We start from the raw sequence: 27,821 nt of genomic DNA on the forward strand, positions 1-27,821 counted from the left end.
TGCGTTCAGTAGTTCTTTTTTTCACTATTCAATTTAGTATGATGGTGGGACACAACAACGAAGCCAACAAAATTTTATTTTATTAAATTATATTTTGTTTTTCTTTGTTCAATTTTGTTTGTTTTTTCATATTTTCTACAAATTTTTTTCTGAATATCACAGAAATGAAATCAAATATTTGTGTACAAAGAAAAGAAAAAAATATGTATGTATGTATATAAAAATATAAGAGTAGAAATTGAAACCATTCCTAGATATATGGAGAAAAAGAAACAAATGAGGAGAATGTGTAATGCACAAATATATAGACTTCAAAAAATATATATATAAATAAAAGCATAAATATATATAAATAAATATTATATCATTACAATTTTACAAACATGTCGTTTATGATGCTCTCTTCCCGGCTTATCTGTGATACACACATACATCCTTTCTCGCTCTCTTTGTTTCTTTAAGTAATAGCAGCTGTTAAATAATAGAGATCCATCAGTGTTTGTACGTTAATGGGCAAACATGATAGACGATCATGGGTATTCGAGTCTAGGGCCAACCACGACAATGCATTGTAACCTTCCAGGACATAGCGTAGAACATCAGCCGTTAGTGTCGAATCCAGGGGATGGTCGGTAGCCGATGAATGGGCATTTGTGGAATTTAATATATCATCGGTGGTCTGGATATTCGGTACGTGTAAATGTAGTGCGGTTTTCAAAAATACCGGACATACATCTTCAAGATGTGGACAGGCTGCCCAAAACCAGGCTGGCATTCGTCCAGTTGGTGCTGTGGAAACCATATAGCCCACAGCCAAGGGTTGTTGATTAATTTGTCCAACCTAAAAAATAGGAAAAAGGCATTTCAATAAATTTCCATCAAAAAAAGTTTATATTTTTATGAAATTCAATTTTTAATTTTTTTATTGCAACCATTTAGAATATATTTAAGGTAACAGAAAATGATATTCGTCTACTAACCTCTTCAATGTCCTGATGTTGATTGGTGTTAAAATTGTTACCGCCCACACTTTGCCAACTACGATTGTCTTCCAAGCGGTCCGGACTGTTATGGTTGGACATACCACGAGCTATATTGATAATAAAAAAGCAAAATATAGTTTTAATAAATTTCATGTGTCCAAAAAAATAAAATAAAACGTGATTAATTACCTGTGCCGCCGCCATCCCATTGTCCCAATAAATCATCCATGAGTTCGGCATCCTTAAAAACATCATTTTCATCTTCATCGTTGCCGAAATTGATGAAGTCATCGTCAAGATCGACTTGAGGTTCGTTAGGAAATTGGCGGGTAAAGGACTGGAAAGAAAGCAACACCCTGTTATAGAACTCTTGTCGGAAAAATATGTAAAAAAAATCAAGAAATATCGGGAGAAGTATGCATATCCATCCAACTGTTCTCAATCAATAAACCCACCAAAGAGACAATAAATGATGGTGGTGTTCCAACCGCACATTATGTTCATTGTTTTATTCATGTAGCACATACTCATTCCTCTCCCCACAACAACAAAAATATATTCGAAAAATATTTATAACACTTACCAAGCAGACGGCACTTGTGGGAAATACCAAAATATGGGTACATGTTACATCCTGTGGTGTCGACAATGGATTTTGTATAGAAAATCGTTCGTCGGGTGTAAATTGGTCTGGCATAACACGTAATTTGGCATCTGGTTCCAGTGTTACCAAACAGGCACTCAGTATGGTAGGTGGATACATCAATTGACACTGTTTACACATATCTCGCAATTGTTTGGTGGCTTTCTGCAGATTCTGTTTGCCCAACAAATATGACCATGATTTGAGTTCATTGTGGCCAATGCGTCCGATTCGGCCCACAACTAAACGCCACGTCTGTGTTGTCTGCGATATGAGACCGAGTATATAGTCCATAAGCTTATTGAGGCCAATGCGGCGTGCAGGTGCCCGACGTCGTCGTGTCCTATTGGGAACATCGATATTGATACACACTTTTTCCAACATTTCGCCGCGATCATCGGTAACTGTGGCCAGCAGCCATGACTGATCTTCACTGAGGCAATAATTGCAATACATTACAGAGTATTTCTGATCGTTGGGACTGCCACGCATTCCACCCCATGCCGCTTTCGAGAAGTCGGTCTTTTCGTTTTTCTCGTGCATCGGTGCAAGGATATACGGTGGTGTGTACATTTTATACGGTCGACGATTCTTCTCGTCTTTGGTCTTGAGAAAAGCTTCTACATTGGCTGCGGTCCCGAAGCCTGTCAAACTTTTAACAGATTGGGCATGTACCATGTGCCGCTTGCATTGTGAGAAGATATTAAGGGCCAAGCACTTGATTTCATCAGATGTGCGTTTACGATTTCGTGATCTTCCCAACTCTAGTATGGATTCCAGGGAGATTATTTGTATGTTGAGGTGAGCTCTTACAGAGTCAGGTATAGTTTTGAGTAGTTCGGCATACATGCGAAGCAAAGCAATACAAGCCAATCGCTCCAGGTCCGGCGAATCGGAACCGAATGTAAAGGGTTCCACCACATAGAGAACAATGGCCGAAGGATTCACTTCCTCCAGACATTCGGCTACGCCCAGCGGGTCTCCGAGTATTAATGGTTTTACGTCTGGCTTGTGATCAGTAGATTTGGAATCTGCTGACGAATTACCCTGTGAATCACCATTGTTGTGTGTCGCCGTTGCATGTTGAGAATGTTCATTAGTGTCCATGGGTTGTGAGTGGTCGCCGGCACTTGCTCCATGACCAGAATTATCCATGCCAGTATTAGAATTATTAACCCCTCCTCCCATCATAAACGAGGAGGATGATGAATTTGTGGAGGTTGCAGTGCTATAGCCTTGACTACACCTTGCACTCGTTTCCGGTGGATTAAGTAATGTTTTGTCACCCGGTACTCTATTTAGATAAGGTGCCAGCTGATGTTGAAAGGCATGGGCGTACAAGCGTAACTGCTCCGCCAATCGAGCATCATCTAAGGTCTTCAGCCAATTGTCCATGTTTGTTGCGAATGCCTTATCATTTGCCGGTCGTTGCTGCACTGCCAACAACCCATTCCAGCCGCAGATTGGAGTATGGCGTCCAAGTTTACACATCTCGTAAGTTGTACTTAATTCCTTAAAATAACTTTTCGTTTTGCTTAATACGTAATCGTTGTCCGGCGCTATCACCAAGTACACCACATCTCTGGCATAGGAATACGGCTCCAGTAGAAACTTATCCCAGTAATGGATGGCCAGAGGCGCCACAGATATCCAATCTTTGTCATGACCCACAATGACCGAAGGTATTGGCTGGGGTTCACATTGTCCCGAAGCTCGGCCAGCGAGACGATGGAATTGCCGCCAAGTCAGGGGGCCACTGACCGTGTACGTGGCATCTCTGGAACCGGCGGTGCGAGACTTCACATGGAATGCATTTTGTAACATGGGTTGAATGGATTTCATTGTGGAAACAATGTCTTTATTGCTTCGCGAAAAACCAACGGGTATATAAGGCCATTTATGTACATTGATGCGCCCTGTCAGAGCCAAAGCCACTTGTGTGTTATTAGATGTTTTTCGATGTGATGAGAAGGGAATCATTTGCTGTTCCATGATGTCCATTCGATTGCTATCAAATGCTAAGCGAGCCTGCTCTAAAGCCAAAGCGATAATATCATTGGCATCGATGTACTCCAACACATTGACGATTGCGGCCACCGACTGGGGTTTTGTTGACCTTTTCGACAACCTACGCCGATGACGCTGTAATGCACGATGTACCGCACTACTGGAAGTCTGAATGATGGAGCATTGTTCGAGTAGCAGATCAAATATTGAATACGCCACCTGTTCTGCGGATTTGTCGACGACGCCATTGCTGCTGCTGGTGTTATTGTTGTTATTGGCTTTGGAGGCTAAACTGATTAATAAACTAAGCAGGGAATGTTTCTTATGTCGACCAGGATCTTCGGCTATACCGGTAATTTCCATTTCATCCTCGTAGAAGAGGCCGGCCTTGCAGGCTAGGCGGCGGTTGATTACGGCACTAAAACCACAAGTACACTCTACGGCATCATCGTCGACATAACCGGTAATATATTGCTGAGCGTTGTTGGCGGGTGTGGCGGTTGACGGTGTTGTCGATGAACTGGAGCCAGCTCCAGCTAAAGATGCGGGAGAATCCAATGAATTCGCTATGCCGGCAGCGCTGACACTTCCGAGAATGCTGCCACCACCAGCAGTACCGCTAAGAGCTGCCCCCATTGAACTGCCACCACCACCAAAGGCACTTAAAGCACGCAATGCGTTGGCTGTTGACAACGAGGGTGCAGTCGGATTGAACGATGTGCCCGGCAGCGGTACATATACTCCCGAATCCGAACCTCGAATGTTTCCAATGCGTTGATTATCGGCATTGCATACACACACCGTACTGCTGTCGAAGTTGTGGTCACGGAATACATTCAACGCCGTGTCATACAGCAGGATATTGACAATGACCGAACTCACTTCTGGCAGCTCTTGAATAATGGAATTGATGTTATTGGCTGACGCATACAAACCCATATTGGACGATTCTCCTCGATTGTTGCCCTGAACACTGGGCGGACCTCCCACGGTCTGCATATGGTTGTTCACCGACTGGGGTGTTTGCGGCGGCTCTTGCGAATGATATTGTTTGTTGAGATATGCTGGCGTCGAGGAGGCTGTGGATAAGGCGGGACTGGCTACTGCAACTTCATAGGGCGGTGGCGGATGTATGGGTGTTTGCCGGTGCTGCTGCATCATGGGACTTGTGTGTGGGAAGGGTACATGCGTGGCAGGGGAAATTGGCGACATACCGGTGCGCTGCATAATCTGCTGCATTGTGGGTGGAGTATTGGTAAGAGCTGCCTGTGGACAATTCAACTGATTTAGAAGTAGACTGCCGCCACCACCGCCGCTGCTCAACGGTGTTGGCACAGTGGTATTGTGCATGGGCGATGAAGACATAGGTCCCAATGGTGTTCGTGGCTGCTGCTGTAGAGGTGTGCGAGGTGCCGCAGAAAGTAACTCGTGCAAATGTTGATGTTGTTGTTGCTGCTGCTGATGTTGCTGTTGAAGCTGTTGTTGTTGCTGTTGCTGTTGAATGTGTTGTTGTTGTTGCTGCTGCTGTTGTTGTTGTGGATGGGTACTTCGCGGTTGTTGCCAAGATGGTTTATATCGGCAATTGCTTGGTATAACCAGAGGTGCCATTGACTGACTGGGCAAATTAGTTAATGGAGCATACTTAGAAGATCCCACAAATTTGGCTTGAGCCGGCGGCCTAAAAACATACGTCCAATCTTCAATCGGTTCTTCTATGGGACTACCCAATTCAATGGAATACTCTTGTTTTATTTTTGTCATGGCGCTTATACCCAAGCCAGTATCTAATGTCTGGCCACCCATTATATTTGTGGACGTTATGACGTTCAGATCGGTCTGCATGTCCATTTGACATGGACTGGAATTGGGATGGTGTTGTTCGTGTGACGGTGGTGTTGGAAACATTTTCGTTAGATCTTCGGCCTGTATGGTACCGGGTCCACCACCAATGCCACCACTTGACAAACTACCACCACTATTATTCAAAGAAGCCATGCCAGAAGTTGAAGCATTTACCACACTATTGCAATTCTGCAATGCAGCCATTACAGCGGCGCTATTCCCCGGAACATTGACAGTGCCAACCAAACCGGAATTGGTGGAGCGTTTAAGTTCATCAATGGTATTAGTGGTAACAGCACATCCGTTGGATGGGTTATTGGAATCCGGTGGTGTGTGGATCTGAACACTGCCACATTCATCATTTGACGATGTTTCAAATAATTGTTCCAGATCGTTTGGTGAGGGATTTAGACCCTCGACAGTGAAGAGATTGCCGCCGATGCCACTTTTTGAATCTTTGCTGGGCGATATAGATGAAGCACCCACAGCTGGTGGTACTTCGGTTTTGATGTCAAGCTCTTCGAAAATACTACCTCCGCTGGCCATTGTTGTGGTGCCGCCACTCATTCCACCAGCAGACGACATATCATTATTGTTGATCTTATTGTTGGTCATTTGATTGGATGCAATTCCAACGAGACCTGTTCCCATAATTCCACCACCATTACCATCATTTCCTGATGCAGCTGGTGTTGCTGCATTAGCTCCTGTTGGATCTATCGATAACAATTGTTCGCCATATAAAGAACGCGGTGATGGCAACAGAGGTTTGATGTGCGTATGTCCTTCGTACAGGGCTTTTGTGCGTGGAACCCGATTTTGTTTGGATATTTCGTTTGGTTTAAAACGTTTCACCGGATGATTGGCCCTGTAATGGAAATAAAATATTTATGTAATGATTAGTGGTGATAAATACAAATGTTGTGCTATGACTGTGAAGAAATTATGTATGGCTTTTTATTAGTCGATTGCAATAGCATACATCATATAAACTTTAAAATTATGCATGCTATTGGCAGAAGCCAACGGAAAAGTTTTTCTTAGAGCTAAAGATAATAACAACACACAACTTTGTAATTATTATTCCTTGAATGCTCTCTGTAGGTTAATTGGACTATATGGAAGTTGCGAAGTACTTACCATGCATCTTGTACTGTGAAATCATATAGAACTTCCAATTTTAGACAATCTTCATTGGCAAAAGCATCAATGTCCTTTACATTGATTTTGGGTGGTTTGTACAAATTAAAGAAGTCATGCATTGCATTTGCGGCCGATGGTGTATTCTTTCTGTTAAAGTTATTATTGGGTAATGCCGTTCTGCTGTTTGGCATTGTATTAACAGGCTCTGGTTTACTATCAGCAGCGGCAGCAGTGTTAGATGATGAGTTATTATTATTACCGCTGGAACCCATTAACAAGGGAGTGCCTGGTTGAACATCAAATTTTTTAACCGAAATTGAACCACATTGTTGTTGTTGTTGTTGACCCTGTGGTTGTTGTATGGTAGGCGTGCAGCGACCCACGCTTGGTGGTTGGGGACCAACACTGCCTGGACCCATGCCACTACCACCTCCTACATTACTGCCATGAATACCTTCAACCGAAGGTGGAGCCTCAACACTAGGTGTGGGATGAATATACGGCGATGCAGTTATACTTTTGTTATCATGTTGATCGGTAGGTGTGGGCGCAGGAGTATTTTTGTCCAACAAATGATCTATTGGTGTTGTTGGCTGCTGCAAATTTGGTACAGATGTGGTAGCGCGGGGACTCATCAGTAGCTAAACAATGAATATAATTATTGAATATATAGATGTTAAAAGAAATGTATGTGTGTGTACTCACTTGATCTGCGGGCGGTACGGAGGTGGGTTGAGAAAGTGCTGAGTTCGGGTGTGGTGATGGAGCTGGTGTTCCGGGAGAGCCCACCGATGGTATTTGCATACAATCCATAATTGAATTACGCGAATAACTTGAAATACCGCCTTGCAAGGGTGTAGCACTACCTGGAGTTTGTCCCGATAATGATGTTGATGTCTGAGAAGGTCTGTGAGGGGAATTTAAATTATTATATTTTAATTTTTACAAAAAATATTTCATTGGTGAAAATAAGTGTTAGAGTCGAAATCGTTTGTATCTACGCAACCAGAAGTCCCAGAGAACTTCCGCCTTTTATTACATATCTTTTATAACGGTATATCGCATATAGCGACCACTTTCGCCGGTTTCTTGACCGTTGTTATAGGCGATTTCGACTGTATATAAAAACGTTCTTATGTATGAACTTACTTTGTGCATGTACATGTTGATTTTTGTGTAGGATCAACAAAACCCCAAATTTGTTGCTGTTGTTGTTTTTGAGATAGAGTTGTTGTGTTTAAATTTGGTTTTATGTCCATCATATTTGAAGTACTGTCGATTTGATCACCACCTCCATCTGTATTCATTGGAACGGTGGTGTTGTCATTGCCACCTCCCATAATTGAATTAACGGATGGTGACGCGCTGCTGCTGCTGTTGGTATTGTTATTTGTTGTATTGGGATTATTTGTAGCAGAAGATGATGATGATGTCGAGTTATTGGCGGAAGTGTGCGAGGAAGTACAGATTGCGCTGTTCTGTAAGTGCAGCGAATTTGTGACACAATCTTGCCAAACTCGTTCTGGCATTTCACATGCAGCAGGGGGCGGAGCATGAGTATTTGTTGTATTGCAGGTGAAATTTTGTGTCTGGGTATCGTAGTATGGTTGAACTTTAGTATGGTCGATTTTCAGACGCTCAATCATATGGGCCAATGATGATTTAGTGGCGGCATTTGACGTTGGCGATGCTGATGTTGATGTTGCCATCGACGATGCAGCAGTTAGCTTATTATTGTTGTTGGAAATATTTTCCGTTAAAGGTTTTCTTGTGTCATTGGTAGTGGAAATTCTAGCGCCACCATTAACACCTTGATTATTGGCCGATGAAAGAGCTGCAATTGCGGCAGCCTCCGCTGATGATGTTGAACCTAAAGCTGATTTTTGTGATGCTGCGGCTTCCATTTCTTCCATATCATCCAAATCAGTGACTAGTACATAAATGGATGGATGATACATTTTATGACCACCTACATATAAAAAGAGAAATTTGTTTAATATTTTATTTGCCATGTAATAATGATTTGAAGCCGGGAAAACACTTACCAGCTATAACTTCCACAACAGGTGGGACTTCACTATTCTCTTTATTGCACAATGGGAAAAAGGAAGCCCAGTCTTCGAGAATTTTTTCCGCCATTGGATCATTGTGTTTGTAGCTATTACCCGTTAGGGTGGCTGCCATGCCAAATGGTGCCAATATAACTTTTCTTGGTTTTGGTATTCCGCCACCACTACCACCATTTGAATTAGTCGCTGTGGAATTATTACTACCATTAGCTGTGGCGGCGGCACCGGGTGAATTACCCGTGGCATTTTCTTTAGTTGCATCATTTGGAGAATTTGGAGATGTTTGTTCTGGAGAATTTGCATTCGATGCGGCTGCATTAAAAGCGGCCGCAGCCTCAGCTAAATGTTCTTTGGTTAATGGCCGAACGGCTGGATGTTCGCGCAAATCGATTGATGCACACACTGTATCGCCATGTACAAAGAATGTAAATGAGAATGATAAATGTTGAGAGCTGAAAGAAGAAATTGAATTAAATAATATTGAGTTTAGTTATGATATGTAATAGGATATAATATACAATATACACAATTATTTAATTATATTGTCACAAGATGAACGATGATCTGATATAGTTCTTGATTATCATATCACAGAGATCTTGTTATTTTTGGTATAGGATGTCAATCATATAAAGTTCAAAACTCAATTCACAAATTTTATAGAAAAGAGTAGTATGAACAACATCCAGATTGAGATCTGTTGTCGAAGCTAGGAATATTTCGTCACATTTGCATCTGGATTTTTTCGTCCATGTTGATTGACCTCATCTAACCATTTGATCATTTCGAAATCGTGTCCAAGATTCCTTCCTAATAGAAATCATGTTACTGGAATCATTTCAAGGAGCGAAATATTCGATAATTTAATCGTAATCACAACAAACTGATATATCTGCCCTTCTGGAGGGCAGGGCAATATGAACAGACAAGTCGAACGACATACTCGTAAAACTCTACTATATTTAGATTAATATGGGTGCGAGCGAATGAGTGACCTTCCCATTTTTGGATGTTTACCCTTCCGTGTTGATTGGCGTGAATATCATAGCTTCCTAGCTAATAATAGGATTTTTTAGCCAGGAAGCTAGTTCTGACCGTTTTAACACATACCTATTATTCAATAATAATAACATTATTTATACCCTACACAAAGATGTTGTAAGGGAATTATAGCTTTTTGTTGCTCCAAGAATTAGTAACGCCGCGAAATATTGATTCTATACCCACATTTTGTCTCGATTAGATGAGTCGATCTAGACATGTGTGTCAAGGCCATAGTCAGGACCTATCGTCGCGAAATTTTGAATGTAGGACGGTTTTTGGTCAAAGAAGATGCCTTATGCTGTGGTAATGATCGGTTAATATTTAGGGGATCAAGTGGACCAAAAACTTTAATTTTGTCTGTTTTTCTGGTCGCTCTAGAGGCCGCAATTATCATGCGAACATTACAAATTTCAGACAGACAAATGGTCTTTGGGCAAATGGTGAATATTTAGCGGGTCATTTAATCCTAGATTTTTGTGTGAAATATTGCCTATATTTTTACTCCTGAAGTACATAGACACGACAAGTTGATGAGGTTCCGTTTTTTGCTAAGGACGACGCCTATAATTTTCGATGATGATCAGATGATATTTTGGAATGAAATGGGCCGAAAACTTTATTTTTGTCTGATGATCTAGACGCCACAATTACAAGCCGAACATTTCAAATTTTCCATGGCGAAAACGGTCTGATTTGAATATCAGTCACGATAATGAATGGTCAATATTTAGAGGATCCAACACTTTTTGTGTAAAATAACAAAATTAGAAGACTTCCAGGGGTAATTTTTTACAACTGGAAAAATTGATTCGGAAAAGATGAAGCAGGGCCGCTGTTAACCTCTAATCGGCCAAGAGATTGCAAATATCGTGAAATATTACCCAGGTTCGGAATGGCCCCGTGCCGCGGCCACTCTACATATTGATAACGAGTATAATAAACAGTTTTTTATTTATTTACTTTTCAATACATACCTTCTACAAAATATTCGTTCATTTGAAGTACAAGGCTGAACAAACCACTTTCCGAATCGTACAATATCCTTGGTTAACACAAATCTGAAACAAAAGTATAAAATATTTATTATTATTGCAAATGCATTACGAAGTAAATATTATGGTGAGAAAGAAGCAAAGCAAGCAAACAATACCTTTCCATAAGATTGTGTAGAGCCTTAAAAAGTAATGAACGGCATTCATAGGTGAGACCTCGTTCCCATGTACCATTCCATAGCATTTGATTTCCTGAAAAAAGACAAAAATATTCAAATCTATTAATATTAAATAATAATAATAATATTTTTACACACAATTTTAATTTATAAATCGAGCTAAGTGTTACATGTTGAACGATGGCATCAATTTTAACTTCACATTGATGCCACAGAGAACATGTTGCATTTAATATAGGACGACATTTTTTTATTATTATTAAAATATAACATTCAATTTAATAACAATTATTTATTATCATCCAAAATTACTATACATAACAGAAATATTATTATTTTAAGGGTGGTTAAATGTTACATGTTGAACGATGACATCGCTTAGAACTTCCCATTGATGCCACAGAGAACATGTTGCATTTAATATAGGATGTATTTTTTATATTATTATATTGTAACTTTCAATTTAATAATAAATATATAACATCATCCAAAATTACTTTAATATTATTGAGTCATTTCCAATATTCAAATTTATCCAAAACTTTACCCATCGCAACATTTTTAACAAAACTAGTTCATGGTCGAAGTGTCAACTTTTTAAAAATTCCATATGAAGCTATTGTGTTATCCAATTTGATATGCTAAATGCAAATCGTAATGTGTTTTCTATACTAAAGGTCCCGGAATTCTGAGAAAATGTCAAGTTATGCATTTTTTGGTATTAAATGAAAAAAACTTAGTTTGACGAAAAAGTGGAACTGTGCTAATTAAAGAAAATCTTGTTTCAAGGGTTAAACAGGTAGGTGGAATTATGATATAGAGGAACATGTCAGCTAAAAGCGTGGGAAATTTGACCTTTATAGAATCCAGAATGTTTAATTAAATATTTAATATTAAAGGACAATTTGAAGCAGAGTGCATAGCAGCTGAACCTAGGACAAGACTATTGGTTCCTACAGGATTATGACCCTGATATATCACAAGCTATTAAAAGGTTGCTTTTGATATAGCAAAATCGAACCGATGTAATGACAATGTTTTATTTATTTATTGTATTTAACAATTCCAAAGTCCGTAGACAACATTTAAGAAATTGACAATATACAGGATATACTTATAACAAGGAACGAACTTAAATATGTAATCTTTGTCTATAAGTGTACCGACTAACATCAATGAATACACACCGATTTCAATAAAACTTATCAGAGTTTATTTTAATTGAATTTCAGTAAATTGTACAAAATTATGTGCCAATCGGACAAACTTTTAGGTCTTTAGAGCACTATTTACATAAAATCGGACGAAGATGTATGTGGGGGCTAAATTTGAATCGATTTTCACGAAACTTCACACATCATTCTAGACTCAATTTAGTACGCTATGCCAAATTTCGTGCAAATCGCAATCGCAAATACACCATTTACATAAAATCGGACGAAAATATATACGGGAGCTATATCGATATCTGAAACGATTTTCACGAAAATTAGCACACATCATCCTAGACTCAATTCAGTACGCTTCCCCATATTTCGTGCAAATCGCAAGATATATAGGGAATTTGATGCTCCAATAACCTAAAATCGGAGAAAAATATATATGGGAGCTACATCTAAATCTTAACCGATTTTCTCGAAACTTTGCACACATCATTCTAGACTTAATTTGGTACGCCATGCCAAATTTTGTGTAATTGTATGCAAAATTGCATATCAAACGATATATAGGGACTTTGTTATTATATGGGAATCGATTTTCTCCAATTTCAGTAGGGTTCATCCGTGGGTCAAATAAGTGACCTGTGCCAACTTTCATCCAAATCGGATCATAAATGCGACCTGTACTTTGCTCACGAGAAAATTCATGACATACATTTCCGACGTATAATACATACGACAGAAACGTCGGAAACCAACCCAAAACCCTTTTTGGGTTTTGACAAAATAGCCATTTCTATTAATCACTTTGGAAATTACGTATGCTTTTCTCCAAACCCTATCAAATTTCTAAATGTTCTTCTCCAAAAAGTTTGGAACTTTTTATCAGTTCTAGTAACGAATAGTTAGATATATGTAAAAATAATACATATTAATGAAAATAACTGTATATGGTGATATAATTCAAATAAATGACGTTTACTACATTTATTACATTTTATACAGGTATATGACGTTTTCGACGTTTACATCTTTTTGACAGTCGAAAATTTAAAAATTCGTCACACGGACCATAATAAAAGGTAATATATTTTTTGTGTTTGAAATTTTATGTTGAATGTGTACAAATGAATACTTTTTCTGGCAATTGTATAGTTTAAAGATTTATTAAACTTTTTGAACAAGACCTCATATTTTGGAAAAGGTTTCCGTCTTGGCTGTGGAGAATGAAAATATCATAAACCTTTTCCCTCATTCTCTCTATCTATTAAAAAAAAAATCAATGACGTTTTACTTTAAACAACGGAGAACGATTGCAAACGCACACAGTCATGTCATGTAAGTTTTCATTTCATTTTCCCTGTGAAAGTCACGACCGGTTATTTGTTGGTGCATATAAAAAATGCCTTTGAGTGATGACATTGGTATTACTCATACAGCAGAGTGTAATTATTGGTAAATTACGAAAAAAAAAAACGTACGGAAGTAAAAAATCCTGTAGTAGTTTTTCTAAATGGTGGTTAATCTGTGTAATATTAGACAATTTTATCTTGCAATAATTCTCATTTTGTAGGTGAAAGAGAAAAGATACGTGAGTTGCATTGACATCCTTCTCATCAACAAACAAACCCAACTGAACTGACAGCGACAATTCAAATTGTCTTGGGGGCAAATCCAGACAAAGAGTATTTCTTAATTGTGATTGGTAAAAACCCTTGTATTTGTGTAAGTTTTATCAGCTACATGAGTTAAATTCATACAAAATCAATTTTATATGAAAATAAACAAACAGACAACAATATAAAAGTAAATATGTATGTACACAATTTTTTTTTTTCGTTATAATTGAATTATCGTATCTTGCAGCACGTGTGGTCGTTCGTGCACATGTTGCTGCAGTATATACAATACAAACGAATAAAAACGAAGTTTTACCGACTCACTAAGAGATGAATAAATACAAAAATGAGAGGAAAAACAAACAGCAATAAGTTGTCTCAACGCACGCTATGAAAGAGATAGCCCTCATCATATTATGAGTGACATTTGACTGGTCGTCAGTGTTGTCAATGATTAAGAAATATTGCGACTATATTCCATTTAAATAAGATACTGATAACAGTTAAAAAAAAAACGATTTATTGAAAAGGGTTTCAAAGGATTTTTTTCGGCATAAAATAGTCGAATTAATTTTGGATGCAACCAATGTTTGGTAAATCTGTTTACATAAAATTAAAAATATAGTTCAGTCGTCTTAGGCCCTGTATAGGTGTTTTTGTGATCGTAAGCACAAGTGACTACATCTTATCATTACTGGAAGTTGAACTTATTCACAGAACATTTTCATGATAAAGGTGTTTTTATACAAAATGTTATTTACATGTGTGCTGTCAAAATTGGCAGATACACAAGTCAGTGGTGTTAAAAAATATGCAACTGAAATTAACCATCTAGAAATAGGCCAACTTGGTATTTTGTCAACATTTTAGTTTCAATAGAAACTGTTATTGTAAATCTGTTATTTTCCCAGATTTTTTTTGGTACTTTGCTGCAAAATTTATTGGTAAAATGGATATCTCGATATTACCCTGGGTCAAAACATATGCAACACTGACGAATTTAAAAAATATACCGTTATTATAGGTATCATAGTTTATATTTTCTGCAAAGATTAATTACTCTTGAGTGTTTATTGCTAATTTCAATAAATATAATAAAAAATGTCATTCGATAAATTCGTTTGGGGTTAATAAAACGCATTGTGGTCAATTAGGTGGCCAAAAAGGTTCTACGGACGTAACTACATTTTACTAATTTTACAGGAGAAGCAAACGTTATAAAATTTATAAAAATGGAGTATGGCTGGATTTTTTGTTTGTTTTCAAAGTTTAACAGCAGTATAGGGCCGAATTTATTTTTTGGAAAACAATATATATTTTTGGTTTTTAAAGGCTTTGAGTTGATGGTGACGTGTGTTGAGTTTTGTTGAAATCGGTTCAGATTTAGATACCACATATATTTTCGTCCGATTTTTATGTAAATCATGCATTAAAGCCACTATATTGCTTTTGATTTGCACGAAGTTTGGCATAGCGTAAAATGAGTCTAGAATGCTGCGTGCTAAGTTTTGTGAAAATCGGTTCAGATTTAGATATAGCTCCCATACACATTTTCGACCGATTTTATGTAAATGCCGTACTTTATGGAGTCTATAATGCCGAGTGCTGGGAAATACCTAATTAAAAATAAAGAAAAGACTTAATGTACAGAATTTTGGTTACTGCTAAATGGCAGCAACCGTAAACAATTGTCCGATATATCTTATTTTCAATACCAAACATCCCAGAAGTAACATTACTATAAGTTCAGAATTTCTATCTTCAATATTGCGAGTTTTGGTTTTTTATAGACGTGCAGGTGGTCAAAATCAATAGTGTATTAGATGTTCCCAATTAGCAAAAGTCCTTCAAAACCAATAACTGTGAAATGTATGCGTACACGTCACCCAGAATGCGAAAAACATCTGTAGATTCTCAATTTAAATATAAAAATTTTGACTTCGTTTACGTTTCCATAATGTGAAACAAACAATTCACAATTAACACATTTTGACAGTAAACTTGAGAAGCAGCTGGTCTTCCTTCTTTTTAAACAATTCTCCAGCTTTTTGTAGCAAATTGTCTCTTTTATATTTTAAATATAATTTTTTTACTTATTTAAATTTAACTGAAATAAGTAAAAAAAATCCACCACTAAATATTAGTATAATTATTTTCAAAAGGCCTTTTATCGGTACTGGCAGACTACGCAACATTGATTCTTATGAAAAAAAAAACACATTCAAATAGCTTGAATAATCGAATATTGACAACACTGTTTTGTATCTCGCTTTCTCTCTCTCGTTGACTCTCTCAGTTGTTAGTCATTTATTTCATGACGACACACGGATTATTAATGCAAAAGAAAACAACAATGTTGCCAAATTTCTTTGCTCATTATCAGCACTGTTTTACAGAATCATATAAAGGCGCAAAGAGAGTGAGAGATAAGAAAGAAAAAGGGGAAAATATTCATCCACCTGTGTATGACCTCTCTTAAAATTTTAAATAATAAAAATACATATATATATCAATGATGGGCAAAATTTCTCTTAAAAAATGTTTAAGATAAACTAAAAACATGAATGATTCTTCGGAATTTATTAAATTTAATATTTTTAAAGCATAAATAATATCCAAGGAAGTTCAAAAAATAAATTCTGAAAAATTTCATTAATGTTTATTTTTGTTTTAACAACAAAAAATGTAAAGAGAACCCATCAAATATGATATATATATATACAGATAAACTGTTAGTATAGAGAGAGAGGGAGTTTCCTTTCTGGTATTTCAAAAATGTGAATATCTCTTGAGTCAATAGTCAAATAGTGAGATATAAAGGAAAATATAACAATTTTACCAAGTAGTTGTTTATCAACAGTGCGGGTATTTGGTATTTCATAAAAGACAACCGAAACTGTGAAGGCGGGGAAATGAGAACGAGAGGTTACAACTTAACTATTAACTGTTTATATTATTATTCTTATTGAATAAATAATTCATAAACAAACCCACACAACAACATACAAAGTTAATTACCTTGAAAATATCAACAAAGGAAAAAAAACGATTTAAAAACCCTAGTCAAAACAAACATACACAACCCGCTCAGTTATGAGTGGATGTGTGTGTGTGCGTGCGTTGTAAAAATAAAGCATATCCGAGAAGTATCCCTGTAGGGAAATGAACCAATTTTAAACACAAACCCACTGTCCATTTTGTTGTTGACCAACTGACTATTTTTACATGGCGATGATCGCGGTAGTAGTCAGTAACTTTTCAACTGGTTACAAACTAGTTATTTAATTTGTATGTAGAATTTTCGAAATGACTATTAGTTGGTTAATGTTTAACTTGGCTAATTTGTATTTATACCAATACTGCAGTGTTTGAATATATGAAATAACGTTAGACAATATACAATTTCAGTTCAGAATTCAATATATTTTATTTTAAATAGTTGGAAAATTATATATAAGTGGAAATACATAAAATATGGCAAATAAATAATTCATCGCAGAAAATTAATATAAATGACTGACTTATGTTGTGAAAGTGACGTTTTTTTAATAATATGCAACGCTTTTGGGAGCTCTTTCCATAAGGCGCTCGAAAACATTTTGGAAAAGAACATCTGAAATATAGTGAAATTAAAATTCGAATTAAAATAGTTTGTTTTAATTTATATAATAAATTACTTACTTAAATTCATGCTGAGGCGTTTCACTGATTTTGGCGGGACTCCATGATTTTATTGGATGACTTTGTTAGAAATTTTACAAATATCCTGCATATGCGCTACAAATTAAAAAAAAATATGTATCTATATTTACAGATTCTTTTTGCTTTTTAAATAATTTTCTACGATGTGACTTGCTAGGTAACATTTCAATTATATTATTAAAACACTTACCAATTTATTTTTAATTTCACACTTACAATTATGCACAATTACAATTAATTACGATTTACACGTTTTCACTCTCCGAACTTTCAAACAGAATGATTTTTCTTCATCTTTGCATTCGGTGTTGTTGTGTGGAATGCAATTCTAACGGTTTCTTGTTTTGTGTGTGTTATGTTTTTGATGACATGAACATATTTTTGGTTTCAATGTGGTTGAGTCTTAGATGACTTTCTAGCTAATTTATAATCAGTTGAGTAATAATTTCTTTATAACTAAACATTTTGTAAACTAGTTGATCAAAGTCCTACAGGGTAGTAAGAAACAACACAAACCCACTGTTGTTGTTGCAATAGTCGTACGGTGCGTTGTTTCTCAGTCGCTTCGTATTTCTTTTTTTTTTTGCTATGTTTACATAATGTTGATGACGCGCAAGCGGCATATGATGAACATACATGTATTATTAAGGTTATTCAACCTGCTTGGATGATAGAGGAGCATTGTTTAGAAAATATATCCCAACAATATTCAAATAGAAGTTTTTGGACGCGTTTTCATGCAATTCGGCGTTAATTTTTTTATTAGATAAGAAAACCTTCATATAAATTTTAGATATAGCCCCATTTAGCGGAACATCCCAATTATAATTTGTTGCAGGCACGTGAAGTTAAAAAATGAGCTATATTGTAGACCTATTTATTTTTTTCAAGTTTTTCGATATTTCGGAGTTAACATGGTGTAACAAAGTGACACACCAAAAAAATCATTATTGGCCCATGATGGTTAAAAAACCCTTTTAAAAACCCCTTCTTCCTCAAATAATAAAAAAAATGTTATGTATTGCGATGGTTCAACTGATGTTCGTAAGACTGTATTGACACCCTCAGGTCTCGAACTCTAGTACAAGGTCAGATACCAATCAATATCCCCAAACGATGACGACCAATGCCAATTATTCCCCTTTACTCTCAACGTTGTCAACTCAAGATCTGGTGAGGCCAATGGACCCACTCTTGAGCAATCCGGTTCCTTCAACCATAGTCAGGAGAGTATTCCAATGACCCTTTACTTTCAACGATGTCAACGAAATGCTTGGAGAGGCAAACGGATCTCCTACTCTTGTGAAAACCCGCTCGTTCCGCCTCTTAGTATGGTGAGTATCCCGTCTCATCTTCTGGGATGTAAATGGTTTATCGAACTGGACAGAGATTCTATTTGCGACAAGCAATTCCTTCTGATTAAGAGGAACCTCAAATTCATTAGAAAGTTCTCTCGGAAATGACAATGCGAGAGACGTATGAAGTCGACCAGAGTCGCCGCACTAAACGGTACCGAAATTCTAATAGCGACAAGGAATTCCTTCCGATTAAGAGGAACCATAAATGTATTCGGAAGTTCTCTCAGAACTATCTGAAATATATTGCAAGGGACTTCTTACTCGAAAAATTTCCTAATCGAAAATTGTCCTACAAAGCAGGAGAAGATTGTGATGAGGAGCACAACCGGGACAATGTTGGTGGTGACTTCTGATCACATAGTGTTGGGAAGTCCTCGACAACAAAGGGCAGGTAATGTCGATGTCTGTCTGGAAATCCTGAGCCTGAGCACAACCGGGACAATGTTGGCGGTGACTTCTGATCACATTGCACACTCTAAGGGGTCTCTGAGTGTTGGCAAGTCCTTGACAACAAAATGTTCTAAATTTGGTACAATTTCGTAGCATGTGACTGGATAAAGCTAAAAACTTGGAATTTGGAATGCGAATTAGGGTCGATATAAGGAGATTGTTTTGAAACCGTGTACTCATGTGTACGAAAAGTACTATGTGGTACTATATTTGGTACAAATTTAATTTGGTGGTACATATCGAGCTGGAATCATGAATATTGAAATTAACATTACCGTCGGAGTGTAGGATTAAAATATGTACGTAGTACTACAATTTGGATTTGGATGAACCGATAGAGCTGGAACAATGAAATTTGGAGTCAGGAGTGAGGATCAGGTGTAGGATTGGGGTCAGGATTCAGTTCAAGAAATTAATACTTATGGGTACTAAATGGTACTAAATTTGGTATAATTTAATGTTTCAGTGGACCGATGTAGCTGTAATCCTGAAATTTGAATTTAGGATCACTTTTGGGGTGTGAGATTGAGATATGTGGGAAGTTTTGGAAATTTGTACTAAATTTGGTTCAATTTAAATTGTGGGTTAAGCGATGAAGTTGGAATCCTGAAACATGAATTTGGGATCACTGTGGGGGTGTAGGTTTGGGTTATATAGGAATTTTGTAAAATTCGTACTTCGGTGTACTAAACTTGGAACAATTTGAATTGAGTGGGAATCCTGAAATTTGAAGTTAGGATCACTGTTGGGGTGTAAGAATGAGTTATGTAGGAAGTTTTGGAAATTCGTACTACTGTGTACTAAATTTGGTACAATTTGAATTATGGCATGAAACAATAGAGTGGGAATCCTGAAATATTGAATTTTTAAACATTGTGGGGGTGTAGGATCGGGGTATGCAGGAAGTTAAGTTGTATGGTTGAGGCGGGTACTTATGAAAAAAATGTGTGCTAAATGGAACTAAATTTGTTAAAATTTGGATTTTGGTGAACCTCCAGAACTCGAAGCATGAAATTTGGTACTAAATAGTACTAAAATTTAATTTATTGTCGATATTAATGTCTGGATTGCTTAATTGCACTGAGATATGCAGTTTTCTATGAAAATAAAATAATATGTTAATACGTGATTAAATAGTTCCCAAATTCGCTAACGATTTAGCGAAAAAGAAGGTATTGTGATGCAAAAATGTTGTTTTCGAAATTGAGCTAAATCAGTCCTCAATTAGGCATAGCACCTCACATAATGATAACTATAAACGGTTTGAGAAAAATATTCATTAACATTTGCCAAAATTTATATTTGTTGTACATTACGGTTTACCTAAATCGGTTTGTTGGTATGCTTCCTATATTTGAATATCAAGTAACTATCGTTATATCTATGGTGGGGGGTATTCTATGTTCGGTCCGGCCGAATGTTAGATTACACGGATTACCAAATACAGAGAAATATATAACGCTCAGAATTTGGCCTCATTTAAATGTAATATTTAGAAGTTACACGAAATGACAAGTTTTGGCTTGCATCTGTTAGTCGTGGTTCGGAGCAATATTCAGCCATTTGAATGTGATTTTGAAAACAAAACAATCAACGGAAATGTACTCAAAATTTAGTCATACAGTGAGCAAAAGAGAACAAAAAAGTAATAACGGCAACTCAGCTAATTCGTCAGCGGCAATACTCTTCTTTTTTTTGTGTATAAAACTAGTTTTGTTATTTGACAGTTGATCGGTCGGACTGGGGGAACAACTTTTGGGGGTGTGGGAGATGGAGGGGGGAGGAATAATAATAAAACAACCACACACATAAGAATGTTTTTACATTTAACAATAAAAGCAAAAACACACACACGCAAATGCAAACTTTTAAAATAATAAAGAGAAAATAACCGAACAGAGACAAATGAGCCCCCCATGATTGAGCATGTATACGAAGGGTGAAAAAGTTCATGTAATGTTATTCAATGGAATGTATGTGGTGTCTGGTATGTATGTACAACTTTTGGAGGCAGCCGACGACATTGAGTGGAGAGCGAACGAAGAGCGAGTGAATGAGTGAGCGGCTAAGCGCACGCGACATCAATGGAAAAGAAATATAGAGTAGCCAGCCAGTCAGTCACCGACCGACCGACATCAATGATGAAGACGAATTGAAAATAAAATACACATAATAATAAAACAACACAAACAAACACACACACAAAAAGCCGGGTGGGTTGTGCAGATACAATAAAACGGGTAGCAGCAGCGTACAGCCAATAGCAGCAAGAGCAAATTGTAAATATCCGACAAGCAGCAGTGGCAGCAATAAAGCTATTTGGTGTGTAGGTTTTGTTTGATGAGTGTGTGTGTATTTTTCAATGGCCTTGAAATTATGCGAAAGCGTCGTCCCACTAAAGAGGAAATTTAACTTCAAAAATAAAAAATGTTACAAATATCAAAAAGGGACGACTACGATATTCAATTGCGGTAGCATTTATCCACGAAAAATTAATGATAATAAAAAATCGTTAAGTCGTTAGAGCAAGTTCGGTTAAAAATGTGCCAAAATTCGTAAAATGATAGGGGGCCCTATATGGAGACATTGTGGTATGATTTACTGTTACCTGCTATGGAAACTCAAAGTACCAAATTACAGCCAATTCGGTTTATAAATGTGCAAAAAATCGCATAATACCGAATATTTGGGGTTAGGGTTATGTGGAAGCTATCCTCAAAAGTTGACCGATATGGATCTTTTTTGGGAATGCAGATTTGCTACCGAATGGGAACTCAAAGTACGAAATTACAGTCAATTTTGTTTATAAATGTGCCAAAAATCACCAAAATTCCGAATAATGAAGAGTACCGCTCTATGGGAGCTATCATAGAAGTGGACCGATGTCGACCATTTTTGGTAGGGATATTTGCTACCCAATGGAAAAAATGTACCAAAACTATCCTCAAAACCGAATAGTGAGGTGGTACCGTTGTTATATGGGAGCTATCTATCATAAAAGGTGGGCCGATGTCGACAATTTTTGGTAGGGAGATTTGCTAGCCCATGGAAAATCAAAATACCAAATTACAGCCAAATCCCCATAATACCAAATATTTGAAGTTAGGGTTATGTGGGAGCTATCATAAAAAGTGAGCCGATGTTGATCATGTTTGGTAGGCAGATTTGCTACCCAATGGGAACTCAATGTACCACATTACAGGCTAAAAAACGTGCCAAAAATCCCCAAAATTCCGAATAATGAAGAGCACCGCTCTATGGGAGCAATTATAAAAAGTGGACCGATGTCGACCATTTTTGGTAGGGAGATTTGCTAGCCTATGGAAACTTAAACAACTAAATTACATCCAACTTGGTTAAAAAGCGTGCTAAAAATCTTCATAATACCGAATAACCACCCTGTTCAAATGTTTGTTCTTTTCCCTTTGACTTACCAGCAACTCTTAACAGTTCGGCATCCACTAGATCGGTTAGATCCGGTTCTTCGCCATACCAAAATAACCATAATTCTTTGGCCGCAGCTAACGACAGGGGTGGATGTACTTTCGATGTGTTGACAACTTCGAATAAGGCATTTGGATCGGAATTGTCCTGTCGCGTTGACTGGACTCGTCGCCAAACGCATAATATATCAGCTTGCATACATCGTGAATAGGATCGTAAGATTGGATCGTCCAGTGGATCACTGGACGCATTTGGGCGTTCACTGTTAACAAATTTGCGCCATTTTATTCCGCATAAATCAGTCTGAAAGAGAAAAAAGAAAAAAAGAAAATTGCATATTTTTGTTGACAATAAATCCGGAAGTGGGTTTTTTTACGATAATACAGATATGAATTGTTGTTCATAGTTTTTTGTTTTATTTCTTTTTCCAGTGAGAAGATATGATAGATGGATAGTTAATTTATTTCTCTTGGCTTCAATCCAACTTTCATTTCATTTTGATGTCGGTGTTGGTATGGAGAAAATGAAGAAACTAAAGAAGAAAACATACAACACTCAACAGCATAAACATCATAATGTTGGTGCTCGGTTCACACACATTTGTCGATATGTGTGTGTGTGTCAATGGTTTTTCAGTTGTTTCAATTGAATGTGTGTGAGAGTATAATGATATTTATTCTCGTGAGAAAGCACGCGTGCGGGAGTTTGCCTCGTTGTGTTTGCCGTTTCTATGTCAAACGCACATTGGGTATCTCCGACGACGATTACCACAATTGCAATTTCACCACACAACAATAGTTTAAGAAAAAAAATTTTTTTTCTTTACCCATGGAAAAACAATGGAAATGCAAATAAAGAAAACATAAACAACTAGTTTTGTAAGAAAAAAAGTTAGATAGGTAGATGTATGTATGTAATTTGTTTGTTGTTTGTTTTTTGCACTTTTTAATTGTTCTACTCTCAATCTTCGTGATTTAATCGGGCATGAGTTTTACTTGGGTTGATAAATAAAACGATAACCGATAACATATAAGAAATAATAGGCCGGTCTATTTACTCATTAATTTGTAAAATTGACTATAGTCGGTTTACAATGTATAAATTTAGCCAAAATTTAAGAAAAATGGAAACAACTCTAGTTTAGTAAAAACGATCAGATTTTTCTGAAATGTTTATCCAGAGGTAGGTATTTTTACCCTAATTATGGGGATATATTTTTTCTTATAGGACGTACACAGCAACCCGTTCATTTCACCCAAAGTTCGGGTACGGATTACCGGTTAAACCCGGTTCTACAGATCCGATTTATATAAAATGGGTATCATAAAAAAATATTCTATTTAAAAGGAGATTCTGCCTTGTAGAAAACATTTTTTGTTTTCATAGGGTTCTAAGACCCATATCTTTCGGTCCACAACAGATATATCCACATATCACAGCATTTTGGTTTGTTATAACCCCACCCCTTCGTCACCAATCAATGAAAAGCTATTTTTAAAAGCCCTAAAATTATATAAATTTTAGAGTAGCCGGAACCGAAAACGAGTATAACCGGGTACCCGTACCTGAATTTTAGGGTCAAATAACAGGGTACCCGGGTACGTCCCCCAAAAAATATATCCCCATAACTCGGGTAAAAATTCCTACCTTTGAAAAACATTTCAGAAAAATCTCATCTCATCTGTTTTTACTATACTAGAGTAAAGCCGAAAAAAATTTCCGGAATTGTTCAGGCGGGACATGGAGTGCTGTATTCAAAACACTAAAATCATTTTGAATTTCTGGCCAGTAGATTTTTATACACTGCAAAAAGTAAATTCCAAATAACAGCCATTCAGTTTGGAAAAATTTGACAAAATCTCCACCATAGCCAATATGGGGCGAGGACTTTATATGAGGGCTATGTCATAGACCTCTTTTTCCAAGTTTTATATCCTCAGTCTAATGACTTGTGAGGCTATATCAAAATATTGGTTCTAGACCCCATGTTTCGGATTTGGTCCAAATCCGTTTCAGACAATTTGGAGTCAATTTAGAAATGTTCGGCCGGCTGATGCTCACGTTATCTCTCGAAGGGAATAATCGATTTCGTCCATCGTAATTATTCTTCCAAACTTAATTCAAGTTCGAGTATGGGGAATATCGGTCCACTCCTTTTGGTATCTCCCCCACAAAATGTTCAAAATTGAGCGAAAAAATTAATTTTAAAATATCATGCGAACGGACTATCCTATTTAAACCAAACATTCCACAATCTATTATTTTCACCAAGCCTAGATCAAATCCGAAATGGTACCCACTCCTTCCTTCCGGTAGCGTCCTCACAAGTGGTAAACATTTTCAATATTTATAATCCAATATCTGGCTTGATTTGAGCTATTATCCTTACCAAGCCTTGATCAAGCCCAAAGGTTGAACCAGTCCTTCTAGTACCTCTCCCACAAATGGTCAAAATTTTCAATTATTTATAAATCTAATAACCGGAGCATGAAATGTCCGTATTGAGCCGAATTTTGACTGAACCTCTTTGTGCAGCCTTTGGCAAATCGTGGACCTTTCTGTAAATATGATTTTTACACTCTAAAAACCGCTATCCCAAATTAAGAACCCTCTCAAGAACTCGCAATCTACAATTAATGTATAATGGTAGATAATGCCACTATCTGGAAGCGAAATCAAAATATTTCATCATATGGAGGTCAATATCACCAACAAAGAACAGCAACAATTAATTCTCGATCGTAAATGGGAGAAAAGAAAATAGAATTCTCTCTCTCTCTCACACACTCACACACTTAACCAGAATCAAAAGAACAACTCAAAAACTTGCATATTCGATAAAAAGAAAAACTCGTCGTCAGCGGGGCAAAATATAACACCTGTTTCTATCGTAGCAGCGAAAATGCGGCGGAGGTTATTGTCGTTCGTTGCTGTTCGGCGTTTATGCCAGAGTTTTCAAGTTGGCAGCAACAGTTATAATAGTGTAGTAATCTTAACACAATTGCCCACCACACCAAACAAACAACAACAACAGCGCGGCGAGAAAACTAGACAAACAAGTTCGTATCAAAATAAAATAAAAAAAAAAAACATGACAACAACAGTAACAACAAAACTCAATTGTAGCGAATCTCTGACAGCACTCAACAATGCTCAGAGTACGACGACGCAGCACTACTATAAATATATATGTTTTAAAAACAAAACAAAAAATAGGGTCATCGAATTAAAAAAAAAAAAACAAACAAACAAAAAGTCGCAAAAGAGAGGAAAGAAAATAACTCCCAATTGACATGTTTTAACAACAAAAATTATAAAAAAAAAACATTTAAAAAAAAACGCTCATTTCTAACTAAATCATCGATATTTTTACAAACAAAATATAAAACGTATAAAATTTCCAAAAACAAAGGCAAAAGTTGTGAGGGAATTTGAGAGAGTGGCTACAAATATTCTAAGTTCTGTGCACCATCGAAAGTATAAAAGTGTCTTCCTGTGTGACCGACAGATATATACTCTCAGCCTATGGTTTAAGGTCTTTGAAATTGCACACAGGTTGTTGTCGGTAATTCAATTCGCTTTGAATTTCAATTTACCATTTTTCTAAAATATTGACCCTTTGTATGGGAGATATCAGAAGGAGTGACCCAAAAATTAATGAAAATTTTAACCATTTGTGGGGGAGTTACCAGAAGGAGTGGGGTCCCAATTTTTGGTATGATAAAGATAATAGGTTTCGCAAAGTTTGGCTCCAATCGGATATTCCTTTCGTCTAGTATTGAGTTTGTTAAAATTAAAGGAGTAAACCAATGGGTCCCATCTTCGGACTCCATTTAGGTTTTGTATAGGTTGTGCAAAGATTGGTGCAAATCTAATAGACCGTCGAATGATATTAAAAAAAAAAGGGTTTTGTTGCACAATTTTGACCACTTTGTGGGGGAGGTACCAGGAGCATTAGATCGATATTCGCAATCTTTGAACTCGAACTAAGTTTGGAAGAAATATTACGATATCCAAAGTGTGAATGATGAAATCGGTTACCTCAACCGACCAAAAAAATAGACTGACAGACATTAGTAAATCGACGTCAAATTTTCTGTCCGCGAATGCTAAATTACAGGCAATTCAATTGGAAAACTTGGAGTGAACCTGTTTAAAGAACCTATGTCTAAAACGAATATTTCAATGAGGTACATTTTAGCCGTATCAAAGTGCATATACCCTCATTAGCCATAAGGCTGAAGGTATAATGACGTAGTATGTTATCTTCATTGCTTTATAATAAGGTTTAATATAGATATACATATGTAGCTTCAAATATAAATTGGTGTATCGCAAACCCTATGACGTCTGTCCGATTGATAAGAAATTTAGCATAGCTTGGCGCGAACTGAGTTGTCTTCAAATGAGATATAGGTAACACCATATTAGGTATATTTCAAAATCATTTTGACCTATAGCTGTTTTTGTTCGTCTTAATTTATGAAACACAACACGAAGGTATTTTTTTTTTATTTTGAAACAATGCGAAAAACCCAAGAGAGCATAAATACTACAATACGTTTCCATTCACTAAACAAAAAAATCAAGCAGCAATTGTGTTGTTTGTGTAAACTTATTGTTGTTGCATACTTACCAAAGCAAAAAAGTTAGTATGGCAATCCTCCAAACTAGCGCCGTTTGTCTGATGTGATTGATGCGTCATAGTTCATAGATTTCAGCAACAACGACGACGATACAGCAGCTCCTCATTTTCTTAATTATCATTAATTTGTTTTTGTTCTGTTGTTGCGTTCGTTGTTGATAAATAACCTATAAATGGAGACGGCGGCGGCGACTGTTGCAACGTTAGCGGCCACAACTAATTGTACACAAAACACACAAACACAACAATGAGAAACCAAAACAAATATTGTAGAGTAGTAGTAGTGAGTAATGTAATGTGTTCACACCACACGACGACGTTAGGATTGCGATGACAGGTAGGTGAAGAAGAACGGCGGCGATGTTGTGTCTGCGGCGACGTCGTCGTTTGGCGATTTATCGACGTCTAAAACGAATTTAAAACGCTACGCGTTTTTTTTTCAATGTGATGTTTGTTTGTAGAGATGTTATTTGAAAAACAGCGTTGTTGTAGTTACTTTTAGTATTTCTTCTATTGTTGTATTATTTTTTATTGCTCTCTT

At 36.8% G+C, this 27,821-nt stretch overlaps 1 protein-coding gene across 1 annotated transcript; it reads right to left on the reverse strand.

The window, feature by feature from the left end:
* Positions 1–457: 457 nt before the first annotated feature.
* On the reverse strand, positions 458–27,424 carry LOC133337611 (mediator of RNA polymerase II transcription subunit 13). Its single transcript, XM_061545822.1, has 12 exons — positions 27,272–27,424; positions 22,626–22,938; positions 10,882–10,975; positions 10,706–10,789; positions 8,664–9,139; positions 7,768–8,587; positions 7,324–7,525; positions 6,616–7,259; positions 1,567–6,343; positions 1,173–1,320; positions 981–1,090; positions 458–841 (listed from the first exon to the last, which is right to left on the reverse strand). Exons 1-12 carry the CDS (start codon positions 27,338–27,340, stop codon positions 458–460), a joined length of 8,121 nt encoding a protein of 2,706 aa, XP_061401806.1. The 5' UTR covers positions 27,341–27,424.
* Between the last annotated feature and the right edge of the window lie 397 nt (positions 27,425–27,821).

The sequence above is a fragment of the Musca vetustissima genome, unplaced genomic scaffold (assembly GCF_032173495.1).
Source record: "Musca vetustissima isolate MV318-11 ecotype Yass unplaced genomic scaffold, APGP_CSIRO_Mvet_v1 utg77871, whole genome shotgun sequence".
Taxonomy (NCBI): domain Eukaryota; kingdom Metazoa; phylum Arthropoda; class Insecta; order Diptera; family Muscidae; genus Musca; species Musca vetustissima.